General features: G+C 46.5%; 1 protein-coding gene across 5 annotated transcripts in view; it reads left to right on the top strand.

Annotated features, from left to right (window-relative positions):
- The window catches only part of FARP1 (FERM, ARH/RhoGEF and pleckstrin domain protein 1), a 270,933-nt gene that overhangs the window by 200,117 nt on the left and 57,936 nt on the right, over positions 1-12,880 (top strand). For all 5 annotated transcript variants that reach the window (XM_045081388.1, XM_045081389.1, XM_045081387.1 and 2 more), the window contains exons 6-12: positions 1,605-1,702; positions 4,076-4,190; positions 5,032-5,179; positions 7,501-7,596; positions 9,108-9,271; positions 9,769-9,837; positions 12,006-12,081. In XM_045081388.1, coding sequence (XP_044937323.1) covers positions 1,605-1,702; positions 4,076-4,190; positions 5,032-5,179; positions 7,501-7,596; positions 9,108-9,271; positions 9,769-9,837; positions 12,006-12,081 — 766 coding nt within the window. The remainder of the gene's footprint in view (positions 1-1,604; positions 1,703-4,075; positions 4,191-5,031; positions 5,180-7,500; positions 7,597-9,107; positions 9,272-9,768; positions 9,838-12,005; positions 12,082-12,880) is intronic.

The following is a 12,880-nucleotide window of genomic DNA, read 5'->3' as shown; positions in this document are numbered from 1 at the left end:
TTTTAACGCGGATTAACAGCCCTTGCCAGAGTCTGTAATGTTTTAGAGATTGTGGAAGGAGGATTCTTGCGGTAATTAGTCGGCATACTTCCAGAAGGAACTTTGCCTCCTCTACTTGGATTTTCCAAATATCCTGAAATGCCGCTCTTGTTGGAGATGCAGAGTCCATGCTCCATTTCTTGCCTCAGGTTACCAAGAATTGCTTTCATAGTTTCCTCCAGTGGTGATGCATTTAGAAAATTTAGGAGCTCTCCCTCACTTCAGACTTTGTCGCAAGGTGCGGCGGGAAGGGGACCTTCCTGATCCCATACGTTGCCTCCCTCATTCTCAAATTCCTATGTTTTTCCTGCTTTCTCTTTGAATACTGAAATGGACTCAGGAATTTTTATCAAATCCATGTGTTTTGATTCACTTTAATTATTGTAATTGATACTCAAGTTGCCACAGCATTGGCAGGTGGACACCCCTTCAGGATGTTTCTTTGCCCCCCCCCCTTTATTAAAGATTTACTTAAGAGAGAGGGGAGAAAAAGAGGATCTCAAGCAGACTCCCCACTGAGTGCAGAGCCTAACCTGGGACTTGATCTCACAACCCTTTGATCATGACCTGAGCTGAAACCAAGAGTCGGACACTCAACCAACTGAGCCACCCAGGGGCCCCTCTTTTGCCTTTTTAATACAACCCATTTATATTTCCAAGCCGCCTTGCTTTCTGACTTCACTAGATACTCCAGACTCATACCTACCCCATACCTGGAACCTGTCATTTCTCCATGGACCTTCCTCTGTGACCTTCCAGTAACTGCAGACTGCCAGAATCCAACTGCCAAGATTTGCTACTGAGGTAGCACCTCTAGGGCAAAACTAGCAAATATCTTCCTAAAAATATGTAGGTGTTCCTGTTGATTTTTTTTTTTCAAATCAGTTTTTACACTGCACTGTTTTTACGTAATATCTTTGATCTATAAATACCTCTTTTTTCTTCCACCAAAAATGTTTCCTTGCTTTATTCTGCAATATAAAAATAACTGTAAAATGAATTTTTATAGATTGGTAACTGAGGCTTTTGGGAGAATCTAAGTGACTGTTACACTACACACACACACACACACACACACACACACACAAAAAACACTCATATCTTTCCAAGTCAGTTGGCAAAAGAGTTCTCTCTATCCTTGATAATGACCTACTGTTATTCTCTGATCCTTAAAGTTATTTTTTTCATACATTTGATCTGTGGGGAAAAAACATAAACTTTTGTTACACCCTGCAAAAATTATTTAGAGAGTGGCATAAGATAGTCTTAGGTTTTTAAATGGAGAGGTAGAGCCAAAGAATAAAATGTATTTGTCCTCACATGAGAAGGTTCTAGCATGTCTCCTGGTCCTTCTAGTGACGGATGAGTGTTGACATTGCCGTCATCGGCCCCGGGCATTCATGCTGGACGACGCAGGCTCTCTTTTCCTTGCTCTGTTTACCTCTCTCCAGCTCCTCACCATGTGCACCTGAGCCTGACTTTGACACCGAACCCCCCTCCCGCCCCCCGTGCGTGCCGTCAGCCAGAAAGTGTGTGACGCCGGACGGGTGTGTTTGTGTCCACAGGTACTTGTTCGCTCTGCAGGTGAAGCAGGACCTGGCTCAGGGCAGGCTGACCTGTAATGACACGAGCGCGGCCCTCCTCATCTCACACATCGTACAGTGTAAGTGGCATTTGTTTCCTCCAGAGGTCCTGTTGGAGCCCCCTGCGATCCGATGGATGCGGGGAAGTAATCACAGCCCCCAAACACGGTAACGATGCCTTTGTGTTATTTTGCTGCGAGCCCGAGTTCCAGTGGGTTGAGGACCATACTCCTCAAGCTGTATGGGCGTACCCACCACGCCCAGCATTGGCCTGTGAATTCTGTGCTCGGTATCTGTCTACTCTTTCCTTCCTTTTTTTTTTTTTTTTTTATTTGACAGAGAGAGAGGCAGCAAGAGAGGGAACACAGCAGGGGTAGTGGAAGAGGGAGAAGCAGGCTTCCTGCTGAGCAGGGAGCGCGATGGGAACTCGAACCCAGGACCCCCAGCTCCCAGATCATGACCTGAGCCGAAGGCAGTCGCTTAATGACTGAGCCACCTAGGCTCCCAACTTTCTTTTTTTTTTTTTTTTAAGATTTTTTAATTTGAGCTAGAACGAGACAGCGGAGGGGGCAGGGAAAAGTGAGAGAGAGAATCTCAAGCAGACTCCATTCTGAGTGTAGAGCTTGATCTCAGGACCCTGAGATTGTGACCTGAGCCGACACCAAGAGTTGCACGCTCAGCTGACTGTCCGCCGGGCCCCCCCTTTTTTTAAGGACTAGTACGCAGTTGTTTGATAATCTCATTTGACTTGGAGGAGAAGCTTGGACAGATGGCATCCAAATAAACTAAGCTTGTTCTGTCCTGTTCTTGAACTTAATATCCATTATCGAATATGGCCCATTAGCTTTAAGACCTAAAACTGTCAACAATGGCGCATCTTATATTCCGTTCTCCGGAGTTCAGTAAACCCCAAGACACATGAAGCTGGGCTGAACCCTGGTGATGCTTGAAACTGGGTATTTTTACCTTCTTAATCTAGGCAGAGGATAAATTAGACTGTGCTCACTCTAAGGCTTATTGACAACCCAGCTGGGCATTTTTTCCCCCTCTTGGCTAAGGCAGAAGTTACTTGAAATGGAATATAGATGTTGTGCTTCGGGAAGATAGGGATGTCACGTATATAAGCATGAGGATGAAGGAAATTGTGCTGTCATCTCATTTTAAAATTTCCGTAGTTTCCAGAGTAGTCTCGTAAAATCAACCCATTTGGATATCTGCCCAGGTAACAAGATTCCCAAAGGTTTGGAACAAGTGTCATTCCTAGTGGTTCATAAACACGCCTAAAAGGAGGTATTTCTAGAGCCTGTGCTTCTCTTCTCATTCTTTCTATGTGGGCCTTACTGAAGATCTCCCAGACTCAGGAAGGAATGCTACTGATGTGTCCCCCGCAGCAGGAAGGGCTTGAGAATGATCAGTTCTTCCCCTGGCATAGCTGGAGCCAGATAAGTTGGCCCGGTATTGTGCAGAGCAAATGTTCTCAGTGGGTGCGATTTATAGGAACATATCGGCCGCGTCCTGCCTGGTTACTGGACGGTCGTTGGCCAGAGTGGGACAAGCTGCTTCACATGATAGAATGACCAGTAGATTTCACTAGCTTTTACTCAGAAACACCAGGGCTCTGGTCATTAGGCTACTTTTTATTCAACTTATTATTTGAATCCTATGATATGAATCAGGATTCAAATCAAAAAACGAGGCTGTCCCAGAGGTATTAGATTGGTATAAACTGAGCTGCACTAGTGATGTTAAGGTACAATCATTCTTTCAAAGGTCTGTCCTGTAGCTTTCCAGACCATGGCCATTTGGGGACAATATAGAGGTAATGTGAGAAAATGTGCCTCCTCTTCTTTGTAGATGAAAAATTCGTAAGAATCTGCAGCTTGACCAGTCATTTCTGACGCTAGGACTATAAGAAACTTAATATACTTTGTTTTGTTTTACCAAATGAGATCACGTGTGTGTAGCTATATTTACCATTGGCTTTTCTCTGCATGAGAAAACATTTGGGGTTTGGACCAGTAATTATTATATATAAGAGTTTCAAAGTTGCTTTTGTAAAGTCCTGAAATTCTGGGGTTCTTTTAGAAGTCATGAGGTCCTGAAATCCACATGTGTAGAATTTACCGCCTAGAACAGAAGTGGTCCTAGTTGGGTGGGGAGGAAAGAATGAACCAGGAACGAGGATGGAGGAAGACGGATGGATAATGCAGTCTTCTTTGCAGCTGGTAGAGATGAGAAAGAGGGGAAACCATCCCGGCATGTTGGCACAGTTGTTAAATACATGCTCACGGGAAGTTGTGTTGATGTCCGGCCCTGACCCATACCCACAGGCTGGGGTCGCCTTCTCCACTGCCTTCTGCTTTGCTAGTTCTGGAATGTTCCACGGGGGGATGCAACAAGTTGTGAAGTATTAATCCTGTATGGCTGGGTTTTCTTTCTCTGTTCCTTGGTAGCTGAGATTGGGGATTTTGATGAAGCCTCGGACAGAGAGCATTTAGCAAAAAACAAGTACATACCTCAGCAAGACGCACTAGAAGACAAAATCGTGGAGTTTCACCACAATCACATGTAAGTCCCGCGGGTGCCTTGTGTTCCCTTTGAGCTGTTTCTGTCTGTCCTTCCAGCGTACATGGGTGGGCAAGATAGGCCAAACGAGAGGGAGAAGAGCACAGAGGTTCCTGGAGGTCTTGTCACCCACCCTGGACTCTGAAATGCGGGTCACCCACTCAGGACCAGAGCTCTAGGATCCTTCTTTGATTTCCTGTGCTACTGGAATAGGCCTGGAAGTTAGGGCACCCACGTTGTGGAATTAAAGGGAGAACTTAAGACCCATTAATAGGAAATCAGGAAAGGGATATCCACAAGGGGCAAAGGAGGAATGTTAGGAAAATCCAGAACGTTTGTATCCTTTTTTTTTTTTTTTTTTTTTTGGCCTTGATCAGTAAAATATTTTTCAAAAGATGCTCGCTGGGCCTCTTGTTTTTGTTGCTGTTTTGAAGGAGGGTATGTGCGCTTGATGAAAGTACGCAAGAGTGTTGCCCTGAACTTTGCTTCCAAGGGTAGGCCCATTGTAAGTGACTAAAAATGTGTTTTAACACCATGGTGTTTTGCTTTTATATGACCTTAAAGGAAACTCTTTGAGTCAAACAAACAAACAAAAAAAAAAAAACAGGGCAAATGTGAGGTAGACTTTTGAGGTTTTGTGTTTCATGGGCAGTAGGGCTTTTGTCCTTGCTGTTTGACTTTGGGTGATAATGAATGGGGGGTTGGGTATCTTCTGATCAGGTAGCTCCATTGTTTGTGATGAAATGCCTTTTAATTTCCCAAGAGAAGTTGCTTAATCTCAAATTAATAGACACAGGGAATCCAAATCTCCTGGCCTTTCTTTTCTCATTTTTTGTTCTGTCAGTGGACAGACACCAGCAGAATCAGATTTCCAACTCCTGGAGATTGCCCGCAGGCTGGAGATGTATGGGATCCGGTTGCACCCGGCCAAGGACAGGGAAGGTACTAAGATCAACCTGGCTGTGGCCAACACGGGAATTCTCGTCTTTCAGGTAAGAGCGTTGAGACCACAGCTCAGTTCCCTTGGTGATGGAAAGATAAGAGTTGGCTCTTCAACTCTGATTCCGTGTTGGGTGGGCCGAGTTAAGACCTCCGATAGTTACTTTCTGTGAACAGGAAAAAACGAAACTCATCTCAGGGTTTCTATTTCTTTCCAGGTCCTCAGCTTCCAGATCCTATTCCATTCCGTTCACTGGCCCCTGCTCTGGTTGGGGAATGCACAACCCGAGATTTGCTTGTATCTGTTGACTTTGTAGGATCACAGAAATCTCTCTCGGTGGACCTGGGCTCAAATCCCAGTGTCATAGAATCAGATTTCAGATCCCCCCAAAGAAACACCTTCTTCACACTGGCACGTGATACTCATGTCCTCTCCCCCATCCCCCCTTTTTTTAAAACCTGTTAAGGTTTTTAATTGCTTTTTTTTTCTTTAAACCAAATTTAGAGGTTTTTATACCTAATTCAGATTTTACATCAGTCGGCTGATTTGTTATTTCAGGTATACGTAACTTAAAAAGAAAAGCGTAAGGTGTATTTTTTAGGATTTAGCCGTTCTCTAAATTCCTGACAGCCAGGTGCTATATAGTAACTTTATAGCAAAACACTGCACTTGAATTCTTACCTGTGTTTTATTAAAAACATGGTTTTCTGTACTCTGAAGTGTGTACTCTCTTGATCGCACTGCCATTGTTCTGTTGATGGTGCTGCTTTTGTGTCTTAACAGCTTCATTGAAGTATTATGGACAGAGAATAAAATGCATATATTTAAAGTATGCAGTTTTATAAGCCTATATATATATATATATATAGATATCCTGAAGCCATCAGTGAAATCAAGACAATGAAGTTATTCACCATTCCCAAAGGTTTCCTCAGTGCTTTTCTTTCAAACAAAAGTACATCATCTCTGCTTTAGTTTCAAAGGAGTATGAAGAAAGCAGCTGCCTTTTAAATTGGGTCCTTTTCACCCATTTTGAAGGGGTAAATATGTACACAATCTAACCTACTCCTTCAAGCTCTGCCAGGTTCGGTTCTGTTTCCCCTTCCTGTTTTACCAAAATAGTCCCAGGGCCTCTCTGCCGCAGGATCGGATGTTTACGACGGACATGAATTATCACCGAATCCTGTCCCGAGAGGAGTCGGGGTTGGGTTTCTTATGGGAAAGCAGGATGGTATTAGAGGACATGACCGCTCTCAGCAGTCTTCGGCCTACTGGAGTAACCTTAGGAGTGCTCGATGAGCCAAATGACAAGAAACCAAATAGAGTTTTCAGTCCTACCGTGAAATTTTAAAATCAGAGGCCTTAAACAGTTCTAAAAATCACAGAGAGTAGGGAGGGAAGAAATGCCTCACAATTGAATTAATTCGCTCTTGATGGTGTGCGGTAGAATCCAATACTGAGTACTGCTCCGTTATTTAATCATGTACAAAGGCTGTAACTTGAAATTAATCTTCTTGCCAGTCCTTAATTGCTTCATTCTCACCAATTTAAATAAACGGTTCTGGTGTTCGAACAGGCTCAGGAGGAATTCTAATTTTAGTTGAGATGACAGGACAGATGGGAGCTGGTTTCTGGCTGTCTCCCTTTGCTTCTCCGTCACCCTGTGTCTCCACACCTGACTTTCAGAGAAGGGGATGTGTGAGTCCTTCCCTGAGACTATGCTCTGGTCCAGAAGACAATAAACACCACAGGCCGGGCCTTCCCTCCCCTTCCCGCCTGTGCAGCGGGGCGGCCGGGGCCGCCGCCTGGGCATGGGAGGCTGACCCCTGTGCGACACGGGGGATTGATTGCTAACCTGCTGGGTTGCTTTTATGGAGATTAACGATTAGCCGCTGGTTAAGGCACAAGCTGGGGAATCTCATTCTGCCTCATAAACTGTGGGATTTTGGACACACCAAGATCTGTCCATGCAGCACTTTCCACATCTGTAAGAGAAAGATAATAAACCCATCTCCGCGGGTTTTGTCTCAGGTTTGATAAGGTGAGGTCTGTCGGGTCCTTACGGGGTGCTGACACTCCAAAAGTGATGGTCACTAATTGTGGTTGTCGTGGTTTTTACTGTTTTTTTGTCTTTTTATCCTTCCCCTTGGCTGACTGCCCCTCTCCCTGGAGGCAGACTTGGTTTGAATGCCAAAGCCTATAATTAGTGGAAAATAATGCTCCAGGAACAGTAATGTCCACAGCAGCAAATCCTGAGAATCCTCTAGCAGAAGGCATGGTTGCGACAGCTCCCCGTCCTTGAGGCAAAGCAGCCCCCTGTGTTGCTTATTATGCATTTCGTGGCTCACTGGCCGAGACCTTTCTTCTTCTCAGGGTTTTACTAAGATCAATGCCTTCAACTGGGCGAAGGTGCGGAAGCTGAGCTTCAAAAGAAAGCGCTTTCTCATCAAACTCCGTCCTGATGCCAACGTAAGTGGGTGGGGGCAGGGTGGGGGACCGTGACCTTGGAGCCCACCCCATGACTGCGGGGACATAGGGGCTCTGCTGGGGCGCAGGTTGGAACGGCAGCCAGCGCTGTGCCGGTGTCTGAGGGTCTGTACCGACAGGTCTGCCTGGACACTCTGTAACCACACTGTCACCTGGGTTGACAGAACAAGGGTAAAGAATGGGCAGCCCCTCCCCCCAGCCCCAGACAGCCTGACCTGTACAGTTGCTGGGGCTCCAGCCCCCAGGCCACCTCCTCGAGACACCACTCAGCATCCACGAGATTCAGGGCAGGCCCCTGCCCACACAAGCCTCCAGCTGTCCCCAGCTTTCGCATCCCCGCTCTTGTCCCCAAGCCTCTGACAGCGCATTCGCACAGCTGATAAGCAGGTCCACCCCACTTTCTCCAGAACCCCTAAAGACGTCGCTCACCCCGGGACGGGGTCAGGGAAGAAAGAGCATCTTCTTCCCCTGCCAGAAATGGGTGGTGGAGGTCATGGATGATAGATCCCTGATGTCCCCAGCCGCCATTGCGGATTTGAACGGCGAGTGGTTTTCTCCCCTGTGGGAAAAAAGATGATAAATGGCCATCGAGGCTCATCGTTCAGCTACAAAATGGATTAAATCAGCTTTTATGGCCTGACCTGGGAAGCAGTCACCCATTATAAGTTGTTTATAAGCATTTTCTCTGGGAAAATGCTTTCTGAGTTCCAAAAGGCTACTTACAGATGTAGAATTGGGGCGCGCTTGTTTGTAAGTTGGGACTGCCCAGACTCTGAGATCCCTCAGAATAGTTGGAAGTTGCTGGGAACGTTAAGGACTGTGGTAAGTCCTGTTTATAAAATACGGCCTCTTACATGGAGAATGTTCAGCCCGGGAATTGAAAATTATGCTCTCCGCTTTGCAGAATCAAAGGACGTGATTTTTTTTTTCAGCCTTGAGTGATACTTTTGTGCTCCAGAAAGAAAAAAAAAATGTTCATTTCCTGTGTGGTCCCTGGGGCCACGTGGAGGCTTGAGCCATATGTGGCTCGACAGAAAAAAGACTTAAGACCAGTATGCAAAGTTGGCATGAACCTTCAGGGAGAAAATAAAAGTGTGTTTCAGTTATTTTAAGGAGGCAAAAAGGGAATTCTGTACTTTGATTTTTTTTTTTCTTTTAAAGAAGGAAATGTAAGCAACATACACAAAATTTGTTTATGAATTCTGTCAAAAGAAGTGTTATGGCTTCTGCTAAGTATTCCTGTTTTCTGTAGTTCCTCTAAGGAATTCGGGGGTGGGGGGGGTGGGGAATGGTTGAATGATGACTATATTTTGTCATTAGGAACAACTGTGTTTTACTAAATATGTGAATTTATGGTCCTGCTCTATAATACAGTACATGATTGAAATTTTATTGGACATACTTGTTTTCTATCCCTTTTCTTGTTTTTCCAACCCAGTGTTCATGGGTAATGGGAAAAAGAAGAAACCCAAAGTGGTATTTTCTCTTTTTAGAGCTCATACCAGGATACCTTGGAATTTCTCATGGCCAGTCGGGATTTTTGCAAGTCCTTCTGGAAAATCTGTGTTGAACATCATGCCTTTTTTAGACTTTTTGAAGAGCCCAAACCAAAGCCAAAGCCCGTTCTCTTTAGTCGGGGGTCATCATTTCGGTTCAGGTAACGATTTCCTTTCTCTAAAGAAGCAAGTTGCTCCTCGACATTTGGTCTAGCCCCCGGGATGGCGCCTTAGACTTACACATCCTCGCTTCTCTTTCCCGCTCCTCCTCTCAGCAAACATTGGAGTGTCTTCCCCGTGTCCGAAGTCCCCGTGTCCCCTAGTCTAGGCCATGGGCATTCTTGGTGAACAGAATTATCCCTTCCTCCTCGAAGCATACAGATTCTCAGGATGGTTGCTTAATAAGCCAATTCAGAATCATTAAGGGGTTTCATCACTTGAACATTTTTCTGCTACTTAGAAGGGAACTGCCAAGGGACAAAATGGGCACAGACGGTTGTCTCTCGGAGCGGCATTGATGCCTGGCTCGCTAGGAAAGCCCAAGTCTCTCCTGGTGATGGAAGGGGGGGGAGGAAATACTGGGTGTGTCCCATGTTCAAATGAGAACGCCTTCCTGTCTTGTCTTCCCTCTCATCTTCTTCTGTCCCCTTCCTTCTAGCGGTCGGACGCAGAAGCAGGTCCTTGACTACGTGAAAGAAGGGGGACACAAGAAAGTGCAGTTTGAAAGGTGACAGACGCTTCGTTGCTGGCAGCCCTTGCTAGGTTCCGCACGCTTCGCATCCGTGAACTCCCAGTCTTCATGCCAGGTCCATGAGGCTGGTGCACTCCTAGTCCCCTTTTTCTTTATTTTTAAGATTTTATTTATTTTAGAGAGTGTGGGGGGCAGGTAGGGGGAGAAGGAAAGCAGCAGACTCCCTGCTGAGGGCGGAGCCTGATCCCCGGACCCCGAGATCATGACCTGAGCGGAAATCGAGGCAGCACCTTCACCCACAGCCCCCCACGCGCCCCACTCCTGTTACTTTTTTTTTTTTTAATATTTTATTTATTTATTTGACAGAGAGAGAGATCACAAGTAGGCAGAGAGGCAGGCAGAGAGAGAGGGGGAAGCAGGCTCCCTGCTGAGCAGAGAGCCCCATGCGGGACCTGGGTAATGGGAAAAAGAAGAAACCCAAAGTGGTATTTTCTCTTTTTAGAGCTCATACCAGGATACCTGATCCCCAGGACCCTGAGATCATGACCTGAGCCGAAGGCAGAGGCTTAACCCACTGAGCCACCCAGGCGCCCCTCCTGTTACCTTTTTAAAGATGGAGACACTGTAGCTCAGAGAGATCAAGTTACCAGCCCTCGTCTCAGAGCTGGCACGTGGCCCCCTGCCCCGAGTGTGGCTCTGCTGCCCGGAGAAGGAGAAGCAGAGAATCCAGGGACATGAGATAAACGAGTAAACAGCTGATGTGAGGTGCACGATGGGCTGTTCAGGGCATGTGCATTTCTTCTTTTTAACATTTTTCTTTTTTACATTTTAATCCGTCTTAAAATGACAGTAGAGACTGGAGAACACAGCAAACATCCACGTTTCTTTCTGCATCTGGATTTTTCCCCCTTTTTTGTGTGTAACTGCTGTTGGCTCCCGTAGCCACCCCCACCTTGACCGACAGCCGTCTTCGCTGTTTCCCGTCTCCCCTTCCCAGAGGCACAGCTGCCAGCTTCCTGTTCCTCCTGTTACATATATTTACGCACCTGAAACGGATGGGCAGGGTTCCTCTGGGTTGTGTGGTTTCATTTGTTTAACTTGTAACACACGGTCCCTCGTTCTGCATCTTGCTTTTGAAGCCCTACCCTGATCTGGGGATCTGTGTTGCCGTTGTAGGGTATTGTGAAAGTATCCCGCTTTATTTATCTGAATCTCTGTTGACAAACCTTCCGGGTGCTTGGTGCCTCGTTTTACGCTTGCCGAAACAAACCTGATGCTTCGACTGTCCTTGTATACGTGGAGTATTTCGAAGAAAAGCCAAATGCACGTTAACTTTTGATCTGTCTGTATTGATACGGTTTCATCATCTGAGTAGCTCGAAAGTTTCTAATGCTCACGGAGGAAGAGGAGGGCACCGGCAGACGAAGGAAGGGAAAAGATAAAGGAGACAGGCTAGTGGCATTAAATCCAGTTCCTTCTACTGCTGAGACTGTAAATTCATTAACGGGGGGCAGGCCTTCCCTGACCTCAACACTGTGAAAGAGTTAGCTGATTAGTGGTGATTGCCTCTATCATAGAAGTGATCTAGAAAATCATGACCAGAAATACATGAATTGATAGCCTATTGTCAGACCAGAACTTGCACCTCAGGGCATCCTGGAACCTAGCCAACTCTCCCTCCCACGGACCTTCCGAGGTCTAGAAAGGTAGTGAGCAGTGACTGGGTCTCCTGACCGCTTGAACGGGAGCAGGGGATTACTGAGAATTTTTTCAGAATTTAGGTAACCCCTGAATACTACAAGTATTAGGAAAAGAATGACACCCCCTTTTTTTTTTTTAAGATTTTATTTGTTTATTTGACAGAGAGAGATCACAAGTAGGCAGAGAGGCAGGCAGAGAGAGAGAGAGAGGAGGAAACAGGCTCCCTGCTGAGCAGAGAGCCCGATGCAGGACTCGATCACAGGACCCTGAGATCATGACCTGAGCCGAAGGCAGCGGCTTAACCCACTGAGCCACCCAGGCGCCCCAAGAATGACCCCCTTTCAATCAGGCACCCATACAGACTAGTTTAGGTGCCTTCATAGTAAGGATACGCATAAGGCTGTTGTTAGTTTTCATTAAAACACACACACACACACACACACACACACAGAAAACAAAACACAGTTTACCTAACTTTGGCTATCTTATGTGATTTCTCCCAGGAAACACAGCAAGATTCAGTCCATCAGAAGCCTGGCTACACAGCCTACAGAGCCGAATTCAGAAGTGCCAAAACAAGTCAGTAATGCTCATCGATTATTACAACTGTGGGGCTTTGTGTTTCGTTTTGTTTCACCACACTTTGTTAACTACTGTGTTTTACAGTATGTTTCTGAGTTATTTGCCCTGCACTTTGGGGGTTTCTTTTTGAGGGAAGAGTATAGTTGTGTGTGTGCCCTGGCTTTGAGCAGACCCAGGCTCTGTGCAGCCCAGCCTGGGCTCAGCGTACCCTGGAGCGGGTCCTTTTTCAGCTCATTTCCTGTCTTCCATGCTGTGCTTTTTGCCACGGAGACGTTTGCTCTGTCGGCCTGAACTCAGCTTAGCAGGTGTCCCCCGCTAGCAGGCACCCACGGGAGCCAGTAGAGCGGAGCCCCCCATCCAGCGAAATGGGTGTGGTTGTGTGAAGACACCGGGACCTCCTTTGCACCTGCTGGGTGTAGCTCCCGGTCAGGGCCGAGGTCAGAACCCTTTGTTGGCACCAGACTGGGTGGAGAGTTCCCAGGACTCCTGTTACAGCGCAGTGACCGCAGTTGGCACTAAGGGACATTATCACTCTTGTCCTGAGGATGGTGAAAGCTCATTTTGTCCGGAATTGGCCTCTGGGTGTGTTTTCGGGGTTTTCTCTACCAGAGAATGCCAACTTTGTAGGCACCTCTAAAAAGAGTGCCTCACCTGTCTGTTCTTCCCTTGGAAGTATAAACAAAGAAGTTTTTTGTCATTTGTCTGAAATCCATGTCAACTTGCCTTTCCGGGGAGGGTGTGTGTGTGGGGGGGGGGGTGGTCCACCATGTGTTTTCTTCCTCTCCCCACCCACCCT

The sequence above is a fragment of the Mustela putorius genome, unplaced genomic scaffold, assembly GCF_011764305.1.
Source record: "Mustela putorius furo isolate JIRA1106 unplaced genomic scaffold, ASM1176430v1.1 tig00000551_pilon_pilon_pilon, whole genome shotgun sequence".
In the NCBI taxonomy this organism is placed as follows: Eukaryota; Metazoa; Chordata; class Mammalia; order Carnivora; family Mustelidae; genus Mustela; species Mustela putorius.
This window is presented reverse-complemented; position numbering and strand designations above follow the sequence as displayed.